Below are 24,528 nucleotides of genomic sequence, written 5' to 3'. Positions count from 1 at the left end.
CAATCCCACTAAAAGGCCACTTTGTGACTTGACCGGTTAAAAAAAAAATCTGTGAGTTCACAGCAGCTCCCCACAATCTGCCATTTCTTGAGGGAACACTTCAGGGCTCTTCCCCACTGGCTCAGGCACAAAGCACTCTGGACTCATATAAGCTTCCCAGTGCCCCCACATCCCTTCATCTCTATCGCCCCCCCCCCCCAGCCCACCCCTACCCACCTTGATTAGGAACATGGGGTGTGGGGAGAGAGTGGGTCATTTCAAAAAGTGCAAACAAACGTACACGCACATAGACAAACAAACTGAGCTACACATTCTTAACACATTCTGGATCCTGAGTGATAGTTTGAGGAGTTTCTCTCTGGTGGGTTACAAGGGGGGGGGGTACTCAGTAACCTCCAATCAGTGACTTCCTTCATTTTGAACTGGGGGGAGCGGGAAGGAGTAATGTTGTAAAAGAAACTTCACAACATTAAAAGGAAAATGTTTCTCTTAACTTTCTCCCACACTCCACCCACCCACCCCACACATACACACACACACAGGTTCACACTCGACCTCTCTCTATTTGAAAGGCACTGACTGACTTTCACACACATTGTGGGGGTGGGGGGAGTAATTCTGGATTGTACCCTGGAGACACACGTACACACACCCATGAGTCAGGGGAAGAGAGACAAACAGAACGAGAGAGAAAAACAGAGAGAGAAATTATGTCCACACACATACACACACACACACCTTCTGGGAAGAGGGAAAAGAGGAGGGAGAAGCAATGAGAAAAGTAATACGACAACTTGCATTTATATAGCATCCTCCATGCCAGGTGGCATCCCAGACTGCTCAACAATGGTGGAGCTTAATGCCAGGGGGAGGGGGAAGGTGACCATAGGCACGCTCGAAGAGGAAGATCTTCAGGCGCAACCCAAAAATGGGAAAGAGGGGGCAAAAGGGATTGAGGGAGTTCCACAGCTTCGGGGCCTAGTGACTAAAGGCACGGCCGCCAATGGTGGAGCGGAGGACTCGAGGAACAAGGAGGAGGTTGGTACCAGTAGAGCAGAGGCAGGGGGTAGTGCTGTGAGGAGAGGAGGTTGAAGAGATAGGGGGGTGTCAAGGCATGGAGAAATCTAAACACTAGAGTAAGGATTTTGAAGTCGATCCATGAAAGGGAGTCAGTGGAGTTTGGCAAGGACTGGGGTAATCAGAGTGTGGAATTTAGTGTGGGTGAGAATGCAGACGGCAGAGTTTTGAATGAGTTGCATTTTGTGAATAGTGGAGGAGGAGAGACCAGCAAGGAGGGCGTTTTAGTCCAGCCAAGAGGTGACGAAGATGTGGACAAGGGTTTCAGCGGCTTGTAGAGTGAAGTACTGTCAGAGACGGGCAATGTGGCGGAGGTGGAGGAAAGCGATCCTGGTCCAGATGTGGAGGAGGAAGAATAACTGGGGATCGAACCTGATGCCTAAGTTGCACACGGGTTCAGAGAGTTTTAAGGACAGATCAGTTAAGTTGAGGAGGTTGGAACCACAGGACAGAAGACGCCGATGGGAGCCAAAGAGTATGGCTTCCATCTTGTTCATGTTTAACTGCATGAAATTTGGTTCATCCATCATGGGGGCAAAGGAATGATGGATGGGGGCCATGGTAGGAGCTGAGCGCGGGGTGGCGGGGGTGAAGGAGATGGAATGGTGTGGCAGGGTAGGAAATACCGGGCAGGAGGATGAGACTGCCAGGCCAGGATGTTGGCATTAGGAGACAGAAGACACTTGCAGTCTCTCTCCCACCGCCGCCTGAGTTTAAAACAACCTTCCCAAAGTCTGAATGATGACTACTTTCATAGGTGGACGAAAAGATGATTTGGGAGGGGGGCGGCGGAAAGAGTTGGTACATCAGCCTGAACTTACCTATGGTTTCATTTTATTCACCTCCTTTATTCCTTTCCCGCCCTCCCCCAGTTTGTTTCTCTAGTTTCACCTCAGCGCCCCCACCCAATGCCACCCTCACTACACCCAAAGTTAATTCACCCGCGGTTAAAAGTTGGAGCTGCAGAACCCTCAGCCAATCTCTCTCTCTCTACATCTTAAACAAGTGATAAGCATTGCTGTTCTCCTTTCCCAGGGATGGGGGGAGTGAGTTGGGAGGGTGGGGGTGGGGGAGTTAATCACCTCGTGGACAGTATTGCTCACACACACGCGCACACACTCACACTGTAGAATCGTCTTTGGCTGGAGGCATCGGCCACATTGCCCGAAGCCCAAGGTCATCTCGGAACTTGCTCCAATAACCTCAAGGGTTCTCAGGCCTTCTTCGAGACGCGATAAGAAACCTAAAAACGCTCCATCCATTCGCTCTGACTTTATAAAAATGAGGGGCGGGGGGTGCAGAAGGGGGGTATGGGGAAGGCAGAAAATAAATAAATATGGCGTTCAGTTCAGGTCTTTTTTTTTTAAAAATAGAAGCTGCTCTTTTCTCTGCCCAGGTCCAGGCCGGTGGTCAATCACTGGGCGGGAACTTGGGCGTAGTCTCCAGACTGGCCACCTGCAGCTCGGTCAGTCCCCCGGACACAGTCTGCTGACCGATCACTGCCATCTGCAACACATCAGCCATAGTTACTTGCTTTTGTCTGGTCATTCGCGCAACCGCATCACCATGCTTTACGTCTCCACACTAGACACAGGTTCACAAATGTATGTTTTCTGTGTGTTTGGAATGGAATGGGCGCTCTCCACCCAGAGGGACGGACACTGTTCACCTTCTTGAGAATTGGCTGCAGTCTAGGCTAGAGGACCACAGCCGTTATCCCCAGTGTGTGCGTTGGGATAACAGCTGGGGTTTGACCAACTGAAACCACCTAGCTTGCCATTAATACCACTGTCGAGCAAGATTCCCACCATTTGTCCAGCTAGGACCACCCTAACTGTTAGGGCTTTGGCTGGCAGGGTTAACAGGAGCTGAGTGGGATGGATTCCCTGCCTTCCAGGTCCCTGCCAATGGGCCAGGCTATGCTGTGCTGTCATCAGCAGTGGCAGTCTAGAGACTGTCACAGAGGGAGAGGAGAACGAGAAGGAAAGGAGGTTTTGAGGAGTGCAGGAATGTGCGGGATGGGGGATGAGGAAATGGGGAGAATGTCAGACAGATCCTGTGAGCCCTCGCCCCGCAGGAGGAAAAACAAAAGGAATGGTTTGAAGGGAGGATAAAAGCTTGCAGTAAATCTGTTCAGCCTGTGTGGTTAAGATGGACAAACATGAACGGTGGCTCTCACCCTCCCCACAGCATTAACATGAAGAAATGAACCCTCATTGACCTGTCCTGTGCAGCATCAGCAATGTTCTGAAGGGCTCTCTTCGTGCCATACCTGGTGTAGCTGGAGGGGGATTTGTACTGTGCCCGAGGGGGCCGTGAGGACAACTTGTGACACTCCTCCTGCAACAGAGAGAAAGGCATAGTCACCACACGGGGGCCCTCAGTCAGTCAGTCACCACACGGGAGCGGGGGGAGGAAGAGTGTTCATTCAGTCACTACACAGGGGGGATGGGGGGGGGGGACAGAGTTTAGTCAGTCACCACACCAGGAAGGGAAGGGGTCCGTCACCACATGGGAGGGGGGGGTGGGGGGGCAGGACACAAGGCCGACACTCGCTGCCCCCTGCACTTACCACCAGCCTGGAATCACGAAGCCCAAACAGCCCCTCACATGCAGACCCCACTGTTCCCAGGTCCGGGCTGCAGCAGACTTACCCTGCTCCTGCATCTGCCCGTGAGAGACCTGCATTCCTGAGGAGGCCGACGAGAAAGCGTTCAGGACGGTCAGGCCCCCGTCTGCCAGCCCCGGGCTGGACGTGGTGTACATGACCGTCCCGTGGGGGCTGGGGTACATCACGTGGCTCCCCAGAGTGGTGGGCACCGAGGACGTCACGATGGTCGCCGGCAATGTCACTGCAAAACAAAGAGCGCGACGGACAGACAGAGAGGACGACGGACAGACAGGCAGACCAGAGAGCGGACGTACAGACAGGCAGATAGACAGTGCGACGTACAGACAGGTAGACAGAGAACATGACGGACAGACAGACGGACAAAGAGGGCGATGGACAGACAGACAGAGAGGGCGACAGACAGGCAGCAGACGGACAGAGAGGGCGACAGACAGATGAACAGAGAGGGCAATGGACAGAGTGCGCGACAGACAGGGCGACGGACAGACATGCAAACAGTGAGCGCGACAGACAGAGAGGCAGACAAAGAGCGCAATGGGCAGACAGACAGAGAGTGCAACGCAGACAGACAGCGAGAGTGAATGACAGAAAAGAGGGAGATTAAGAGAGATTGCAGAGTGAGAGAGAAAAGAGGTGACAGGAAAAAAGGAACAGAGAAAAATAATCAATATATGGAAGGCAAACGGCACCACAGGCAAAGAAAATTTTAACAAATTAAAAATTTAAATAACCCTAAAATAATTATTGTATTACATACAGGGCCAATAATGTCAAAACATCTCAAATCACTTCACAGGTAATGTGTAAAATGCTGCAAAATGTATTGACTGTGTATTTGTACACAAACAACAGCCAACTTGCACGCGGAAAAGTCCCATGATGTGAATGACCAACCGCTCAGGGCACAGAGAGAAACATCCTTCTTTTTACCCCAATAGAGTTGTGGGATATTTAATGTCCACCTGATCAGGGCTTCACTATAATGTCCCATCTGAAAGGTGTGGAAGGTCTTAAGCTTTGTTCCCCCTGCACTGCGCGTCAGCCGAGAGGCTGAGCTCAAAGTGCTGAGAACCCACTATCTCGTTACTCAGAGACAAGAGCTTGGCCGAGCCACGCTGACCCAAGTGAGCTGAGGTGAGAGACTGTGTGGCATGTGACTCAGGCACCGACTGTGCCAGTGTATCCTAACTCTCAACACTGGACCCTCACTGAGCCCTGGCCTGACACCCCTGGTCTCTGGCAACCTGGCAAAGGGCACCGTGACCTGCTCAATGCTCCAGTAACAATAACAGGGATAAAGGAGGTATGCGAGGGGTAGTCTCCCCCCACACACACACACACACTCACAGGAGAATTCCATGCCCTTACTTGTCCCGCTGGTCGATGCCTGAGAGATTTCTGAGTTGCTGTCGCTGATGGTGACCGTCTGTTGCGTGGCTTGATGCACGCTGACCTGCCCTGAGGCCTGGTGGAGCTGTATCGCCTGAACTGGAACTTGCTGAGTCCCTAATTAACAGACACGCGCACATGTTAGACACAAAATACAGTAACAGACATACATATCCCGCTAAACGTGCAGAACAGAGTAACAGCCATGAACGTGCATTAGACATGCAAGATACATTAACAGTCAAGTACACCTTAGAAATGCAGAACACAATAACAGACGTGCATACATGTTAGACATGCAGAACACAGGAGCAGGCCATCCAGCCGCTCGAGCTTGTCTGCCATTCTATTAGGTCATGGCTGATCTGTACCTCCATTCCATTTACCCACCTTTACTACATATCCCTTGATACGCTGACCTCACAAATACCTCTCCACCTCAGTCTTGAAAATTTGAATTAATTCATCTCTGTATCTACCCTATCAAATCCCTTTATTATTTTAAACACCTCAATTAGATCACCCCTCAACCTTCAAACTCAAGGGAATACAAGCTACATTTATGCGACCTGTCCTCATAATTTAACCCTTTAAGCCCTGGTATCATTCTGGTGAATTGGCGCTATACCCCCTCCAGGGTCAATATAGCTTTCCTGAGGTGCGGTGCCCAAAACTGAACGCGGTACTCCAGATGGGGGCCTACCCTTGAGATAAAGGCCAATATTCTATTTGCCTTTTTGATTACTTTTTGTACCTTTGCTCCTCCACAGTTCCTAGTTTCTCACCATTAAGAAAATATTCCAATTTGTGTTTCTTGGATCATAGTGGATGAACTCCCACTTGTCCATATTGAACTCCATCTGCCATAGTTTGGCCCACTCACTTAATCTGTCTAAATCCCTTTGTAACTTTCTGCTCTCATCTACATCATTTAGTGTGCCTCCTAACTTCGTGTCATTTGTAAATTTGGATGTACAGCTCTCTATTCCTTCATTCAAGTCATTTATATACAGTATATGGTGAAAAGCTGAGGTCCCAGTACAGATCCCTGGGGAACACCACCTATCACATCCCACCAATCAGAGAACGTACCCTTTATCCCTGCTCTTTCCTGCCTCTCAACCAATTACCAAGCCTTGTCACAAGGTTACTTCTGATTCCATATGCTTTGAATTTTAGTAATAATTCCTGCCAAGGCACATGCACAAGTACCCAGATACATGCACGGGCACCCACGCACATGTACACAAACACAGGTACAAACACACGTAACCAAACGCATGCATACCCGAGCACACCCACAACCCGAGTTGCCCCCGAGTTGGAGAGGGACTCGCCTGCGATGGAGACGATCTGACCACCGCTGGTGGCTGGGAAACGAAAGACAGTTTGCTGCCCGGACTGTGACTGGCTGCTCAGCATCTGCCCCTGCTGCCCCTGCACAGTCAGAGAGTGCGGCTGTAACTGGCTGAGGGGAATGGTCGGTGTCCCCGGCAATGGTGTGCCTGTCCGAGAGAAACACAGTCACTAAGCGTGCCACACCTGGGGGTATGGAGACTGAGTGTGCTCAACCTGGGGGGATGGGGGGAGAGCAATCCCATTGATTGGAGATGCAGAAATAGACAAGGGGGATAGATACTTTAGGCAGGGACGGCCAACTTGTGGCCCGGGAGAGTATAGGCACCCACCAACATCCATAAACACACCCTCCCATTAACCCTCACATATACATTCACCCTCCCATATACACACACCCACACAGACACCCTTGCATATACACACATATCCTCCGATACACACACATGCTCCCTCTCAGACATCCACAACGTACACACACCCTCTCTCCCACCTCCCCCACAGCCTCTCTCTCTTACCTCCCACACACATACCCTCTCTCCCTTGCCCCCCCACCCCAACACATGCTCTCTCCCTTGCACCCCAACTCCCCCACACACCTCTGCCCTTGCCCCCCACCCCCCCTTCCCAATCACCCACCTGACATGAGGGTGAAGCCGCTAGGGAACTGCAACATGCTGCCTGAGCCAGTGCCGGAGGCCGAGGGTTTGAAGGTGGTACCGTTGCTGTTGGCGATGGCGGTGACAGGAGCCAGGTAGTTGGTGATGGGGAAGTTGTGGCCAGCGCTGACCTGCAGGTTGGTGGAAGTGTTGGAGGCCGACTGGTGTGTCCCCGTAGAGCCCGGCACATTGGCCACAGTGAAAGTGGTGGGCTTCAAACCGTCCTATTAGCAAGACACACAGAGAAAGGGAGAGCGAGAGAGAGGGGAGGGGGAAGAAAAATAATAGTATGCGTGAGAAAGACTGTTCCTTTTATTATCCCCCGCCCCATGTTCCATGAGCCAATCACCTGCATCCTCGCCCAGCTCCAAGGATCGAGTTCAAGATCCTCGAATCATTTAAAGCCCTCCAAAGTTTTGCCCCACACTACCTTACAAACCCACTCAATCCCTTCCACTTGTCAGGCACTGGTCTTCTTTACATCCCCCACCACCGGTGGTCGGACCTTCAATCTTTCTGCCTCTGGAACTTCATCCCAGAGTACCTCCACTTTGCCCCTTCTCTGACCTCCTTCAAAGCCAATCTCAAGACCTTCCTCTGTGACCGTGCCTTCGGTCATCCTCCCACCTCCACCCTCCTTAGTCCACACTCTTAAATCAAAACCTCAGCTTGGGCGCAAACCCTCGACTGTCCATTCCCTTGGGATGTCCTCCCGACGTGAAAGATGTTGTATAAATGCAATTTTTTGTTGAGTCAGGAGGTTGGTGTTGAAACTCCACATCCATCTGAACGGGCAGATAGGATCTCGGTTAAACATTGCATTCAAAGAATGTTGTCTCTGACAATGCAGTGCTCCCCACAGCCTAGACTGTGGCTTCAAATCCTGACATGGGGGTTTGAACCCACACAGTGACCCAGTGGCGAGAACATTACCGACTGTGCCCAGCTGAGACTCTGAGCTTAAATTCCCAAGAAAGCACTTCAAGCTCTCTTGCTCAATCCCAGGAAGATGTAGGACATCCTCCTGATCCTGTGCTCTTAAGACAAACTTGGTACAAAGAGTTCAGCTGCACTGCTGACTAGTGCCACTGGGTGGTGCCATGTGGTCATCCCTGAGCTCATCTGATCTGCATCTGCCTGTGATGGGAAACATTCAAGACTAATCTATTAAAAAGGGTGAAATGGTGACTTGGCTCAACACACCCATTATTCCCATTTTAAGGGGTGTTGAGACACAATTTAATAGACAAGGAACAATCCCCACGGGCTGAGTAGCCTCCTCCTGTTTGTGTACAACTATCCTCAGTTCATCTCTGATGAAGGATCGTGGACCCGAAACGTTGACTCACTTTCCTTTCTCCATAGATCTGCCTGATCTGCTGAGTTTTCCCAGCTCTCTCTGCTTTTGTTTCAGATTTTCAGCATCTGCAGTATTTTGTGTTTTGCTCAGTTTGTCTCTGTCCATCGCCCCTGGGCCCTCAGCCCCACAATAGGCCTTTGAGGTTACAGTCTAGGCTGACATTTCAGTGTATATGGCTCAGTCTGTAGTGCTCTCGCCTCTCAGTCAAGCCCCACGTCTGGACTTGGAACTCATATCATCTAAGATGACATTCCATGCAATGCTGGTGGAGCACCAAGTTGTTTGAAGTGCTGTCCGAGGTGAACCGAGGTGTTGAACCAGAGGCGAAAGCAATACCAACAGAGCCAGACAGCTTGGAGCATCGCTAGTGACCTGAGAAACCCCAAACTCATATTTCAAAGATAATTTCCTTCCTGATCACACAACAAACAAAAAACTGTATTTATATAGTGTAAGGGCAATGTCCCACACTTCCACAAAACAGATCCAGTGTGGCCAGCCCCGCTCCCTACCCCTCCCCCGCAAAATACGATCATCACCTGTCAGGGTCAGGCTTGATGTCCACAATATGGACAGTTGCGCGAGGGGGCTGTAGACTCAAGCTATAAACAGCTGCAATGTGATGGGGGTGACAGGTGGGCAGTGAGTCCACCCCCCACCCCCCCATTCCCCAGCAGAAAGTTAACCCTCACAGCACTGAGCTCGCACAAACGTTCACATCAAGCAACAAAACCTCTGGTTATTTCAACACAATCAAACACTATAAAAATACAGCCCTCCCACCCCCAGCCATACATGCAGCCCCCACACACAGACACACATGCACAAGTGTGAGAGATAGTGCATGTGTCATCTTGGGGGAGTGGGGGGGGGGGAGAAGAGAAGAATTGGGTGCAGACCCTCCCAACCCACAGTAACCCACCTAATGTTATCTGGCTCAGTTTCTCTGGGACCCAAAAACACGACTTGGAGCTCATAGTATTGGTCACTGCTCCAACACAGTGCTGAGAGAGGGGCGGGGGGGGGGGGGGGGGGTAAGAGAGTGCTGCATTGTCAGAGACATTGTCCTATAAGTGACTTTAAAACACTGAAGTTCTGCATGTTTGGGCAGACATTGAAGATCCTGCAATGCTTTAATAATAATAATTCTTGCTTTTGATAGCGCCTTATCATGTCGTTGAGACGTCTCAAAGCACTTCACAGAATATATTGTAAAGTGTAGTGACTGTGTAGTTTGTGAGCAAAACGCAGCAGCCAGTTGCGCATGGTAGTGTCCCACAAACAGCCATGAAATGAGCAACCAAATTTATTTGGGGGATTGTTGGCCAGGAGAGAGAAACTCCCTTCTCTTTTCGAATGGGCCATGGGATCTTTAATGTCCACCTGAACAGGCAGACAGGACCAGATGGGAAAGAGAGCTTCTCCCATGTCCGTGGGGAACTGTCCTCCAGATAAACCGATCTTTTACTTCATGGCTGTGTGCGGGACCATGCTGTGCACAAAATGTTTTCCACATTTGTCTACAGACAGTTGCTGCTCTCAGCAGTTTGAGATGTGAAGTGCTTCAAGGCATGGATAAGAAACACAATAAAAATGGTCACCTCTCCCCCCCCCCCTCGGCATTCCAACCCCAACACTTACGGTGCTCCGAGACATCACCCTGCATGAAGGGCCCTATATAAATAGGGGAGATGATGAGAATTTTTTTTCATGCAACAACTTCTTACAATCTAGAATGCACTGCTTGAGAGGTTGGTGGAAGCAGATTGAATAATAACTTTCAAAAGAGAATTGGATATATACTTGAAAAGAAAAAAAAATGCATGGGTGTGGGATAAGAGCAGGGAAGTGGGACTAGTTGGTAGCTCTTTCAAAAAGCCGGCACTGGCACGATGGGCTGAATGGCCTCCTTCTGTGCTGTAAGATTCTATGATTCTATGAAAAATGCAAGTTGTTATTGTAAAAATCAAAGACGTCTCTTTCGTCCTCCAGACCATTGCCTCGCCCACGGGGTTCTGGGGGTGTGACCCGCACTGTTTGAAAGGCGCCTACTTCAGCCTGTCCCGTTTCCCAGTTTGTCTGTCCCTTTGCCAGAAATCAGGAATTCACAGCTCTCCCGAGGACTAAAAAGGGAAGAAAGTCCTTGTTGTGCAGTGACAGCCAATGGCCTGTGCTGCTTGTGCAGCCGGAGCTTGCTCCCCCCCCACCCACCCGACACAGATAGCTTTCCCCGCCAGTCAGAATTAGAAGCAGCATGTGATAACCCTGCATAGCTGAGCACATTAACTTTCCATTATCTCAAAGCAAAGCACCCAACAACAAATAAACATCCACAACACAGAGGTGAGAGATAGAATAAGAGACACCCGAAAGAGAAAGATGGAGACAAACACAGAGAGGGAGAGAAAGAGAGAGAGAGACACACACAGTCAGAGAGAAACAGCGAGTGAGCGCCCGAGACAGCGGATGACGCAAATCACAGTCAGAGACTGAGTGATGGAGAGAATTGAGTGAGAGAGAGGGTTAGCAAGTGACAGAGAGAGACAGAGTGATGGAGGAAGACAGACAGCGATTGAGAGTGACAGGGAGAGTCATCGAGCAAGTGACGGGAGAGAGCGACAGGGTCAGAGACACAGCGAGAGAGAGAGCAAGGGAGACACAGTGAGTGAATGACAGGGAGAGAGACAGAGAGAAACAGTGAGAGAGAGACAGCAAGTGATGGAGAGAAAGATAGCATGTGACAGGGAGGAGAGTGACAGAGAAAAGGACGAGATCGCGACAGCAAGTGACAGAGCAAGAGAGACAGAGTGCGAACGACAGAGAGAGTGAGAAAGAGACACCCCTACCCCCTTTCCAAATCAGCCTGAGCTCCACCCACAGCGCCTGGCAACATTTAACAGCTGCAGCTTATAAGGAATGTGTCTGGGGCCCAGCCGAGCTCTCCGGCAAGGGAACCAGACCCTATATGGACACGGAGGCAGACTCCAGGTTTTTTTATCAATGAGTTGGAGAGCTTCAGCAACATTTCAGCAACATGACAGTGGTGCTGGTGGTGGGTTTTCTCTCTGTGCGCTGCCTGCAACAACACAAACCCGTTCAACCCAGCTCCCAATCCATCATCAATTCAGTTTGCAACTTTCCCTGCAATGACTTGCATTTCTATTGTAATAACACCATTTGATACAGTGCCTATATGTCAAAGCACTTCTCAGAAAATCGCTGTCAAGTCTAACGACTGTAACACACAGTAAAGCGCTGTTATCCGCACGCCAATTATCTGCATGTCTGTTTATCATAATCGTAATAATACAGCAGCTTTTAAAACATCTTGTGTCTCTGTCTCCCTAACTCTCTGACTCTCCACCCCCCTCCCGTGAAGTTACCCTCAACCGATGGTATCTTCAAGAGATGGTGAAGGGAGCACAAATCTGAATAAAGCACTAGGTAAAATATTTGCAATCCCTCTCTCGGGGTCACAGTGACTTGCAACATTTACTTCCCAGCAGGTTTCTGAGTGTTTTTTTTATATATAAAATAGTGCAGAGTATATATCAGAACACAATCTAATTCCCGACCTATCCAGACTTCATTGGACCTGCTCCACTGCAGAGCCAAATATCAGTGATCCCCACACACACACATATCTGCTTTCATGTCCTTGCCTCCAGAGCCTTCCATAGCCTTGCTCTTCCTAGCTGTGACCTGCAAACTCCATACCGACCTGTCCACACCGTCTGCTCAGCGAGCCCCACCATTGACAGTCAGGCCTTCAGCCCCTTTGCCCCTTCCTTTAGAACTCCATCCCAGTCCCTTCGACTCACCACCTCCCTTGCCTCTTTCCTTCAAGAACCATCTCAAGACCCTCCTTTTTGACCGCATCTTCGATCACCCTCCTACCCCCACCCTCCCTTCCCTCTACACCCCCTGATCTCAACCTCCAGCTCGGGTGCAAGTCCTTGACTGTCCAGCACTTTGGGATGTCCTTCCAATGTGAAAGGTGCTGTATGTTATACAAATAAATAATTTGTTGTTGTCGTTCATCTCCTCTTTTCCAACAACACATTGAGTGTGCTCAGGCTGGCCTGACCCTTACTTTCTCTGACAACCTGTCAGCTTTATGCTGACTCCCCTCAGTGTAAAAGAATAGTGCCTGGAGACTGCCCTGAGCTGCCTCAGCGTGGATTAGTCACTCGCGCTCTTGGTCAAAGGTTGTAGGTTCAAACCTCGCAATAGAGACTCTGAGCTGGAAAAGAGAAGGGAGTTTCTCACGGTGTCTTGGCCAACAATCCCCCAGTTTACAAGTAATCATTCTGTCATGTATTGGTTAGAGCATTCGCCTCACAAGCGAGAGGACCTGGGTGTGATTCCCGGGTGGGGCAAAACTTTAGGCAAGTTTCCTTACTCCACACGATTCTGTTTACCTAGCAATAAGTAGGAACCCGGTTGTTAGTCGATTGGCAGAGTCTGCGAGTAATAATCCTTCCAAAAAGGAAAAAATAAATTTGGTCACTCACTCCACGATTGTTTGTGGGACACTGCTGTGTGCAATTGGCTGCCACGTTTCACCCACAAAATACATTCAATCGACTTTACAGTGTATTCTGCGAAGTGCACTGAGACGCCTCAATGATGTGATAAGACTATATCAAATGCAAGGATTATTTTTATACATTATAATCGGTCATTCATTCTTCGGTTGTTTGTGATACGTTGCTTAATGGCTGCTGCATTCACTTAAAAAATACACAGCAACTACACTTGACAGCAATAGCCCATGAAGCACTTTGAAGTATCGTGACATTATAGATGTCAACTGAATTGTGAGGATCATTGTAAACAAACTCAGATCCAGAAAGTTGGTGAGATTTCCGGGTGTGAGACGAGCTCTCTCTGCAGATGAGCCTTTATATTATTTGGGTGGTGGGAGGATCCCTTAGTCCTTCCCTCCAACTTCTGTCTGCAAGGACAACCAACTGAGCCAGGCTGAGGGAGTGTGAGGTATTCCCTTCTCTTCACTCCCCTACCTGAAGTCACCTCTCCTAAGTCTCTCATATGAAAAGTGGTCATTTGGGGTGAGATTGTGATGGTGGTGTGTGTGTGGGGAGCACCAGTGAATGGCCCACCCCCAAGCAAGCCCTTACCTTGTTCTCCCCACTGCTGTCCGTTTCAGAGACTTGGTAGGTCAGGTCGGTCTCCTCAAAGCCAGTGGCACTCATACGCTGGTCGGTGGTGGGGTCTGAGCGGGGCGGAGAGTCGGGGGAATTGAGGCATGTTTGGATCAGAGCTTTCCCCGTCTCACTGGTGATCATGGGCTGCAGTTTCCGGGTGGCGAAGGTGTAAACGTGGCCGGTCTCACTGGCCACCAGCAACAGAACCTGCGTTCCCGTCAGGGTGGACAGCTCATATGCCTGGGGGGGGGGGGGGGGGGGGAAGACATGTAAAGAGATAGAATGAGAGACAGGCAAACAGAGAAAAAAAACAGAAACTCTCATTAGACAGAACAGAAAGATGCTGATTGCAAGAAAAGTCAGACTTATTAGACAGAACTTCTGTGACCAATTGTACATCACAGTGGGAGAGCGCAGTATTGTCAGAAGTGCCATCCTTCAGATGACAGATTAAACCAAGGTCTGCTTGTTCTTGTGGACGTTAAAGATCCTATGAAACTATTAGAAATAGGGAAGTGAGTTTCTCCCAGTGTCCTGGCAAATAATTCCCCAGATAAATCAATCATTCAGACAGCTCTTTGTTGGCACATTGCTGTCCGCAATTGGGTGTTGCAGACACCTACATAATAAAGTCTCCACTCTCGATAGCAACTACCACAAACCACTCAGACAGGCTAAAGTAATGTAAAACTTAAAGTTCTTTCATGTTATAATAATAATCCTTTCATTTGACTCGTGCAGTCCTGTAGCTCAGTGTTTAAAGCACTCGCTTTGCAAGCGAGAGACCTGAGTTCAATTCCAGGCCGAGCGAAACCTTGGGCAAGTTTCCTTACTCCACACAGAGCCTAATAATAATCCCTCCAAAACCAAAAACAATAAGAAATTGGTCATCTTCAATCTACGACTGTTTGTGGGACATTGCTGTGCGCAATTGGCTGCCGCGTTCGCCCACAAATATAGTTAATTCATTTTACAGTGTGTTCTGTGAAGCTCTTTGGGACGTCCTCCCGATGTGAAAAGCGCTATATCAAATGCAAGGATTATTATTATAGAGCTTTTCACATCTTCTAGATGTCTCAAAGCGGTTCACAGAATATGCTGTAAAGTGAATTGACTGTATATTTGTGGGCAAAAATATGTTGCATCAAATGTGTAAAACGCTGCTCCATGGGGGCCTCCCTTCCCTTCCTGGAGCTCTCTCTGCCCCATTGATACTCCAGTGAAGTAGACCCAATTACACTCAAAACAGCCCTGCTCTCTGGAACTCCTTCCCTAAATCCGACGTGATAAGCATTGATCCCGTGAAGTGCTATGGGATGCTACATTTTATAAAATCCTATGAAGCACTGAGATTTTTTAACATAAGGCGTATCAAATATAAGGATTACTATGTGCTTGTGTACACTCTCTGGAACTCCATGTATATATTTATACACTTACAAACATACATTTAGATATATATTATACAATATATGTATTATTTATACATGTGAATTTGTCTGTGTAAATATATATATTTGTGTGCATGTGTAACATGTATACAGGCCAACCCTCTACAACACATTTCAGATATAGTGAGGTTTGGCTTTACTGTGGACAGACATAATGCAGATGGATCACTCCCAGCATGGACCAGCCAGTGTGCTGTGCGCACAGCATTAAAGAAGGGACATCAGCCATAAACTGGATTTATGATATAATGTTGAGTTTATGGACCCAAACTACAATAGTGGTCGGACAGTATATTCATTCGTGTGTGCGCCCATGTGTGTGTACGTGTATGAATAAGCACAACAACTTGCATTTGCACAGTGCCTTCCATGCAGAAGGCTTCAAAAGTCTTCATTGATTCGAGTGCCCAAGCAGGTAGGGGAGCTGGCAGGGGAGAGGAGGCCCGTTCCCAAACAATGCCAGTTCTTACAGGCGGGTGTCTCGCTCTCTCTCTCACTTGAGAGCCTGTGGCTTCTTCCCAAGCCGAAAACATCAAAGGCTACAGCAAGAGCAGTTTGGACCAGCCTGAGGGTCTATCTCCATGTTCCACACAGAGAGATCGGCAATCTACAGGGAGTCCCTGCCTGAGCCGGGCCTCAAACCCTCTAATTGATCAACCCTCAGCTGCCGCCTGGTCCGAGCTCCACACCTCTCTTTCTCTCTATTCCATTCCATTTTTGCCTTTTTTTAAGAAAATGTAGTTTATCCAGCCGGGTATCTAACACATGCGGAAATCCATCACCATGCTCAAGAATATCCAAACCAACCCGGGAATTCCATGGAAATCCCAGAGAGATTATTGGAATGGAATGGGCACTCTATCCCTACGAAGTACAGTACATTTTACAGTAAATTCCAGTGAAGCACTCCTCCCGACGTGGAAAGGCGCTGTTCCAAATGTGAGGATCATCCTTTTTGTTTTCCTCTCTTCTCTTTCCTCTTCCTAAATTTTAATTTCACACAATAACATTTCACTTCATTTCCAAACAATCTTATTGTGTAAAGCACTTCAACAGGATGAGTTTTTTTTAAATAAACATGAAGGCTACCATATAAATCTAAATTATGATCCCCAGCCTGGCCCCGTGGCCTCCCACTGGCCTGTATTGAGGCATCAAAAACTGCCTGGAAAACATCACCTTGACTTCAACTTTTTGAGGCCAAGGTACCTGGGGGGTGGGGGGGCACTTTTAAAAAAAAAGCCTCTATATACCCCATAGCACGTTCATCTCTTAAGTGGGTTTGGTTCCCATCCGGGGTGAAACCTTAAGCAAGTTTCCTTACTCCACACACCTGTCCTGTAGCTCAGTGGTTAGAGCACTCGCTTTGCAAGTGAGAGACCTGAGTTCAATTCCAGGCAGAGGGCGAAACCTTGGGCAAGTTTCCTTACTCCACACAGAGCCTAATAATAATCCCTCCAAAACCAAAAACAATAATAAATTGGTCATTTTCAATCCACAACTGTTTGTGGGACATTGCTGTGCGCAATTGGCTGCCGCGTTCGCCCACATATATACAGTCAATTCACTTTACAGTATATTCTGTGAAGCGCTTTGGGACGTCCTCCCGACGTGAAAAGCTCTATATCAAATGCAAGGATTATTATTATTATTATTATTTACTCAGCAGTAAGTAGAAACCTGATTGTCATCCTAAAGGGCAGATTCAGGCAGCAGAACCAGAGGGTAGGCCCAGGGCAGAGAAGAGTTTTTTCTTTTCCCAGAGGGTAATTAAAGTCAATCAGGTTACGAGGAAGGGTGATTGGCCAGGGTCACTGGGACTCATTTAAAAAAAGCAGCTTGATAATATAGCATTTGGTATAGTGCTTTTCACGTCCTTGAGACGTCTCACACCCGTTCATAGAAAATATACAGGGCTCCTGCTTGCTGCTAGGTGATGGGTTTCCGCACATGTCAGACATCCAGCTGACAAAAAAAAATTCACCAAACCAATCTTGTAGCCATAACCTTCTGACACAGCGGGGAGAGCACTACCAACTGAGTTATCCTGCCATCCTGAATAAGGATCAGAATGAGGTAGGGATACCACAACTTTGACCCTATTCAGAAGGAAGCTGCAAGTCACACACCATAAACATAACCAGGAGTGTTAGCTTCCAACGTATGCGAATCACGCCCAAATCAACCTCTGCTTCCTCTCTTAATGCAGGTGCATTGACTTCCTAACTGCTTGCAGAATAATCCTTTCATTTGATATAGCGCCTAATCGCATAGTTGGAATGATTCAAAGCGCTTCACAGAACACACTGTAAAGTACATTGACTACATATTTTGTGGGCGAAACGCAGTAGCCAATTGCGCACAGTAGTGTCCCACAAACAATCATCGACTGAATGACCAAATTATTATTGATTTACTTTTAAAAGGGATTATTTCCCTCCAAAAGCAATCCACTAAGAGACTAACAACCGCCTCTTAGTGGATTGCTTTTGGAGGGAAATATATCCTTTTAAAAGTAAAACCGACATCCTATTTGTGGACAGCAACGTCACACTTTTCAGCATCTTTGCCACATCATCCAATCTCCATCTCACCCCTGACATACACAGAACTCATTGACACCTTCCCCATCTTCAAATGCCCTCCTCACCGGCCTCCCCACCTCCACCATCAACAAGCTTCAGCCCAGGTAAAACTGCACCGCTCACATCCTCACTCACATGAGAATCATCTCCATCATCCTCGCCTGATTCTACCCTCATCGTTCACAGCCATGAACCTTCCCACCTCTGATCTTCTCCAGCCTCTCACTCATTCTTCTTGCCTGTCCCTACCACTTAGCAAATTCACCCCCAGACCAATCCACACCGTCCCAGAAAACGCAGTGACTGAAGGAAAAAAACACACCTCCCACAATGTGTTAACACCAGCTAAAGTTAGCCGTTCACTTCATGACCGTTCATGGGGACAGTGTGGTTCGGTGCACACATTGGCTGCCGCGTTCGCTCACAAAATATACACAGTCACTATGTTTTAGTGAAGTGTTTGGAGACGTACGCCCGAAGTAACAAATACCGTTACCATAATTATTATTAATCTGGAACGTCGCAGGTTCAAATCAATCCCCGCTGTTTGCTGAGTTATTCATCATCTCAGCCAGGCTGGCTGGCGGACACAAAAGTGGCCTCAGAGAGCCAGCCGGCTGGGGCGGGGCGGCGGGGGTAAGTGAATTAAGTCAAGGTTCCCATTTCCAATCACTATTCAGAGCCTAAACAAGTGCAAATTGGTGATAACTCAGAACCCTTTTCAAACCTGAGAACAAGATTACAGCTAAATCTCACTCCATTAAACACACAGAGCTAAGTTTGCTCTGGTCTGCGATTGTTTGCGGGAGGAAAGAACCTCATATTCAGTTGTTAGCTCCCTGCCCAACGTAACATATGGCGGCAGGGGGAAAAGAGAGAAATAACTTGCATTTACTTACACCCATAAAAGGATGGAGGTGATTGTGGAGTCCCCATAATGTAGTGGTTAAAAGTGAGGATTCGGGTTCAATTCCTGGCCAGGGACAAAACTTAAACAAGTTTTGAAACTCCACGTGCCTCTGTTTGCCCAGCAGTAAGTAGGAACCTGATTTGTTAAGTCGATTGCCGGATCAATTTCCAGGAGTAATAATTTCCCCTCCTCTCTCCCCCACACAAAATCAAATTTAGTCATTGAATCCAAGACTGTTTGTGAGACACTGCTGTGCACAATTGGTTGCCGCATTTCACCCACAAAAACAACTTTACAATGTATTCTGTGAAGTGCTTTGAGACGTGGGAACGACTTGATAAGGCCCTATATCAAATGCAAGCATTATTATTATAGGTGATGGGCCCTAAAGTAAGCCAGTGTAGGAATTTTTTTTGGGGTGTCAGCCAGATGTCTGACACAAGCGGAAACCGATCACCATGCTGAAGATTTAGGATACAGCTGGAATCTAACCAGCTAAAAAGTGTAGGATTTAGCGAACCAGTATGAGCCACCAAACTGTGCTGTCCATCACTGCTCAGCTCAACATTGTACTGTACTAGAACATGCATATCAGAAAGTTATCAGCCTCGCTCAAACAGAATAACTACCCCACAAGATGATTTGTTTATACGTCATATAAAAAATATCTTCAACACTCTCTGGCATGTATGTTTTCCCCTCCCTCCGCCACCCTCCCATCAAGAAAGTTGCACCTCCTGTGTCTCATAACACTCCTCATGTTGGGAACAAATAACAATAATCCTTGTATTTGATATAGGGCCTTATCACGTCATTGAGACAAACAACAACAAAATTACATTTATAGAGTGCCTTTCATGTCGGGAGGACATGCCAAAGCGCTGAACAGTCAGGTGTCGGGGCCGAGCATGGGGGAGGGGTGTTGTAGGGGTGAGGGAAGGCAGAGAGGTGGGAGGGAGACCAAAGGCACAGTCAAAGAGAAAGGTCTTAAGACCAGCCTTGAAGGAGGCAAGGGAGGAAGAGAGGCGAAGGGACCGTGGGATGGAGTTCCAGAGTGTGGGGGCAGAGAGGCTGAAAGCCCGGCCACCGATGGTAGAGCGGGTCGGGCGGGAGACATGGAGCAGACCGGAGCCTGAGGAACGGAGGGAGCGGGCAGGTTGGTAGGGAGTCAGCAGGTCAGAGAGGTAGGAGGGTGCAAGGCCATGGATGGTCTTAAAGATGGGGAGCCAGTGGAGTCGGGCAAGAGTGGGAGTGATGGAGTCATGGAGCCTGGTGCTTAAGAGTTTCAAAGCGTTTCACAGAATATACTCTGAAGTCCAATGACTGTCTATTTTGTGGGCGAAACATGGTAGCAAATTGCGCAGCAGTTTCCCACAAATAGTAACAGATTGATTTGAGAGATTATAAATCTGGGAAGCGATCTACCAATCGACTAACAACTGGCTTCCTCCTTACTGTTAGTAAACAGAGGCATATGGAGTAAGGAAAATTGCCTAAGGTTTCGCCCTGACCGGGAATCAAACCCAGTCCTCTCGCTTGTGAGGTGAGTGCGATAACCAATACACTACGGGACTCCATTGTAAGACGATGGTCCTTGAAATCAGCCACTCTAGTATCAGGATCAGCAAACCAGCTTCAGCCAGGGGGCTGGACCATGTCTGATAGAATGGGGATGGTTTGAAACACAGTGGAGGCGGGCTGTGTTGAAACAACAAATTGGGACAGACAAGGATTTGCACCTGAGCTGCGGGCTGGAGAGAGGTAGGAGGAAAGGCTCGGTCAAAGTCGAAGTTCTTGAGACGGGCCTTGAAGGAGGGAAGGGAGCGGGCGAGGCCAAGGGACTGTGGGACCGGAGTTCCACAGGGTGAGGCAGGGAGGCCCGACCGCTGATGGTGTGGCGGGGGACATGAAGCAGGTTGGAGATCCCTGAGCGGAGGGAGCGGACAAGCCAGTGTGGAGACCCAGAAGGAAGGGGTGAGGTTCAGAGACACATTCGATCTGGGAGAGGGGGGAACCTTCTTTAGTTATTTTTCCCCCCGATTCCCCCACTCAAGTCTTTCCCACAGAAAGTTGTCAGTTATCCGGAGCTGGGGAGCGGCTGAGTTCTGGAGGGACAGGGTCAATCTGTGAGCCTCCTGTAAAACTCCTGGGATCTTACACCTTCAGTCTGGAACTCAACGGAGGAACAGCCTTAGTCAGTCACTCTGTGAACCTACTTCACTGACTTTTACAGGACCTCCTGCACTCAAGAGTTACCAGCAACCCCCATTACACACACGCACACAGCTCTCTCTGCATTTAACTGATCACATCCCTCCCACTGTGTGCGCACACACACACACACACACGAGTGTCAAATACACACATGCAGAGAGACACATGCAAACACACGAGACAAGTGTGAACACACACTCACGATGAGAGACGCATACGCAGATCACACAGTCAGAGACACACGAACAACATCAACTTGCATTTATATAGCCCCGTTCACGCCGGGTGGCACCTCGGAGCACTTAAAACAAAGACAGTCCGAGACATAGACACTTACACATACATACACTGCCACCATCCGAGAAGCACAGGCACAGAGAGAGACCGAGGCGCATAGTTGCAGGCAGGGTAAAAGGCGAGCAGGCAGAGGCGCGCACCCACACAGAGAAGTGCACCCACACACACACGAGGCGCGCGCGCCCACGGAGGCGCGATCGCGCACACACACACAGTCACGGTGTTTCTCTCACACACACACAGTCACGGTGTTTCTCACACACACACACACAGTCACGGTGTTTCTCACACACACACACACAGTCACGGTGTTTCTCACACACACACACAGTCACGGTGTTTCTCACACACACACACACAGTCACGGTGTTTCTCACACACACACACAGTCACGGTGTTTCTCACACACACACAGTCACGGTGTTTCTCACACACACACACAGTCACGGTGTTTCTCACACACGCACACAGTCACTGTGTTTCTCACACACACAGTCACGGTGTTTCTCACACACACACAGTCACGGTGTTTCTCACACACACACAGTCACGGTGTTTCTCACACACACACAGTCACGGTGTTTCTCACACACACACAGTCACGGTGTTTCTCACACACACACAGTCACGGTGTTTCTCACACACACACACACACAGTCACGGTGTTTCTCACACACACACACACACAGTCACGGTGTTTCACACACACACAGTCACGGTGTTTCTCACACACACAGTCACGGTGTTTCTCACACACACACACAGTCACGGTGTTTCTCACACACACACAGTCACGGTGTTTCACACACACACACACAGTCACGGTGTTTCTCACACACACACACACACAGTCACGGTGTTTCTCACACACACACAGTCACGGTGTTTCTCACACACACACAGTCACGGTGTTTCTCACACACACACAGTCACGGTGTTTCTCACACACAGTCACGGTGTTTCTCTCACACACACACAGTCACGGTGTTTCTCACACACACACAGTCACGGTGTTTCTCACACACACACACAGTCACGGTGTTTCTCACACACAGTCACGGTGTTTCTCTCTCACACACACAGTCACGGTGTTTCTCTCTCACACACACAGTCACGGTGTTTCTCACACACACAGTCACGGTGTTTCTCACACACACAGTCACGGTGTTTCTCACACACACACAGTCACGGTGTTTCTCACACACACACAGTCACGGTGTTTCTCACACACACACAGTCACGGTGTTTCTCTCACACACACAGTCACGGTGTTTCTCACACACACACACAGTCACGGTGTTTCTCACACACAGTCACGGTGTTTCTCTCTCACACACACAGTCACGGTGTTTCTCACACACACAGTCACGGTGTTTCTCACACACACAGTCACGGTGTTTCTCACACACACAGTCACGGTGTTTCTCACACACACACAGTCACGGTGTTTCTCACACACACACAGTCACGGTGTTTCTCACACACACAGTCACGGTGTTTCTCACACACACACAGTCACGGTGTTTCTCACACACACAGTCACGGTGTTTCTCACACACACAGTCACGGTGTTTCTCACACACACACACACACACAGTCACGGTGTTTCTCACACACACAGTCACGGTGTTTCTCACACACACACAGTCACGGTGTTTCTCACACACACAGTCACGGTGTTCACACACACACAGTCACGGTGTTTCTCACACACACAGTCACGGTGTTTCTCACACACACAGTCACGGTGTTTCTCACACACACAGTCACGGTGTTTCTCACACACACAGTCACGGTGTTTCTCACACACACCACAGTCACGGTGTTTCTCACACACACACAGTCACGGTGTTTCTCACACACACACAGTCACGGTGTTTCTCACACACACACAGTCACGGTGTTTCTCACACACACACAGTCACGGTGTTTCTCTCACACACACAGTCACGGTGTTTCTCACACACACACACAGTCACGGTGTTTCTCACACACACACAGTCACGGTGTTTCTCACACACACACACAGTCACGGTGTTTCTCACACACAGTCACGGTGTTTCTCTCTCACACACACAGTCACGGTGTTTCTCTCTCACACACACAGTCACGGTGTTTCTCACACACACAGTCACGGTGTTTCTCACACACACAGTCACGGTGTTTCTCACACACACACAGTCACGGTGTTTCTCACACACACACAGTCACGGTGTTTCTCACACACACACAGTCACGGTGTTTCTCACACACACACAGTCACGGTGTTTCTCACACACACACACACACACAGTCACGGTGTTTCTCACACACACAGTCACGGTGTTTCTCACACACACAGTCACGGTGTTTCTCACACACACAGTCACGGTGTTTCTCACACACACACAGTCACGGTGTTTCTCACACACACAGTGACGGTGTCTCACACACACACAGTAACGGTGTCTCACACACACAGTGACAGTGTCACACACACAGTGACGGTGTTTCTCTCACACACACACAGTCACGGTGTTTCTCACACACACACACACACACAGTCACGGTGTTTCTCACACACACCAGTCACGGTGTTTCTCACACACACAGTCACGGTGTTTCTCACACACACACAGTCACGGTGTTTCTCACACACACACAGTCACGGTGTTTCTCACAACACACACAGTCACGGTGTTTCTCACACACACACAGTCACGGTGTTTCTCACACACACAGTCACGGTGTTTCTCACACACACACAGTCACGGTGTTTCTCACACACACACAGTCACGGTGTTTCTCTCACACACACACAGTCACGGTGTTTCTCTCACACACACACAGTCACGGTGTTTCTCACACACACACAGTCACGGTGTTTCTCTCACACACACACAGTCACGGTGTTTCTCACACACACACAGTCACGGTGTTTCTCACACACACAGTCACGGTGTTTCTCTCACACACACACAGTCACGGTGTTTCTCACACACAGCTGTCATGTGGCGGCCTCCCTCCTCAGCTGTCAGATGTAAAGGTAACTGGGCTTTCCCGCCCCCACTCACCTTCTTCATGATGCCGGTCTTCCTTTTGCTGAAAGTCGTGTACCTCCTCAGTTTGTTGTCGATGAATTCCATTTTAATCTTCACTCTGCCTCGCGTTTTCTTGCCGGGTTTCAGTCCGGCTCCGGCCGCCGCCGCCCCGGCGATGCCGAAGCCCCCGGCGCGCCCTCCCCCGGCCCCGGCGGCCCCGGCGGCCGCTAACAAGCCGCCGCCTCCGTCCGCGTTGGAGTCGTGACCGGCCACCATACCGGCGGCGGCGGAGGCAGCTTCCAGCTCGGCCACCCCGCGCTTCACCCCTCGCCGGTCAGGCGGCGCCGGGGCCGCCACCAGGTCGTCGTCCTCGTCGCTGCTGGCGGCTTCGGAGCCGCTGTAGGCGGCCG

The 24,528-nt window shown here is 49.2% G+C and overlaps 1 protein-coding gene across 3 annotated transcripts; it reads right to left on the bottom strand.

Annotated features, from left to right (window-relative positions):
* Window positions 1–1,444: 1,444 nt before the first annotated feature.
* On the bottom strand, window positions 1,445–24,317 carry LOC103181709 (serum response factor). Of its 3 annotated transcripts, none has more exons than XM_007898367.2 (8): window positions 24,152–24,317; window positions 13,615–13,881; window positions 7,094–7,337; window positions 6,387–6,603; window positions 5,078–5,215; window positions 3,732–3,929; window positions 3,299–3,417; window positions 1,445–2,583 (listed from the first exon to the last, which is right to left on the bottom strand). In XM_007898367.2, exons 1-8 carry the CDS (start codon window positions 24,221–24,223, stop codon window positions 2,492–2,494), a joined length of 1,347 nt encoding a protein of 448 aa, XP_007896558.2. In that variant the 5' UTR covers window positions 24,224–24,317; the 3' UTR covers window positions 1,445–2,491. The 3 variants fall into 3 exon arrangements, with proteins under 3 accessions (XP_007896558.2, XP_042189524.1, XP_042189523.1); XM_042333590.1 differs by having other exon boundaries at window positions 3,350–3,417; window positions 5,078–5,207; window positions 6,449–6,603; XM_042333589.1 differs by lacking the exon at window positions 6,387–6,603 and having other exon boundaries at window positions 3,350–3,417; window positions 5,057–5,215; window positions 24,152–24,207.
* Between the last annotated feature and the right edge of the window lie 211 nt (window positions 24,318–24,528).

This window comes from Callorhinchus milii, unplaced genomic scaffold, assembly GCF_018977255.1.
Source record: "Callorhinchus milii isolate IMCB2004 unplaced genomic scaffold, IMCB_Cmil_1.0 Scaffold3, whole genome shotgun sequence".
Taxonomy (NCBI): Eukaryota; Metazoa; Chordata; class Chondrichthyes; order Chimaeriformes; family Callorhinchidae; genus Callorhinchus; species Callorhinchus milii.
Note: the sequence above shows the minus strand (reverse complement) of the source record. Positions and strands in the feature narration are given on the sequence as shown.

Coding starts and splice junctions, on each gene's coding strand:
- LOC103181709 (XM_007898367.2), bottom strand. CDS start 24,223: ATGGAATTCATCGACAACAAACTGAGGAGGTACACGACTTTCAGCAAA. Junction 3,930..5,077: donor GGCATCGACCAGCGGGACAA/GTAAGGGCATGG, acceptor TTTGTTTTGCAG/TGACATTGCCGGCGACCATC. Junction 2,584..3,298: donor GCTGATGCTGCACAGGACAG/GTCAATGAGGGT, acceptor GATGTGTTGCAG/ATGGCAGTGATCGGTCAGCA.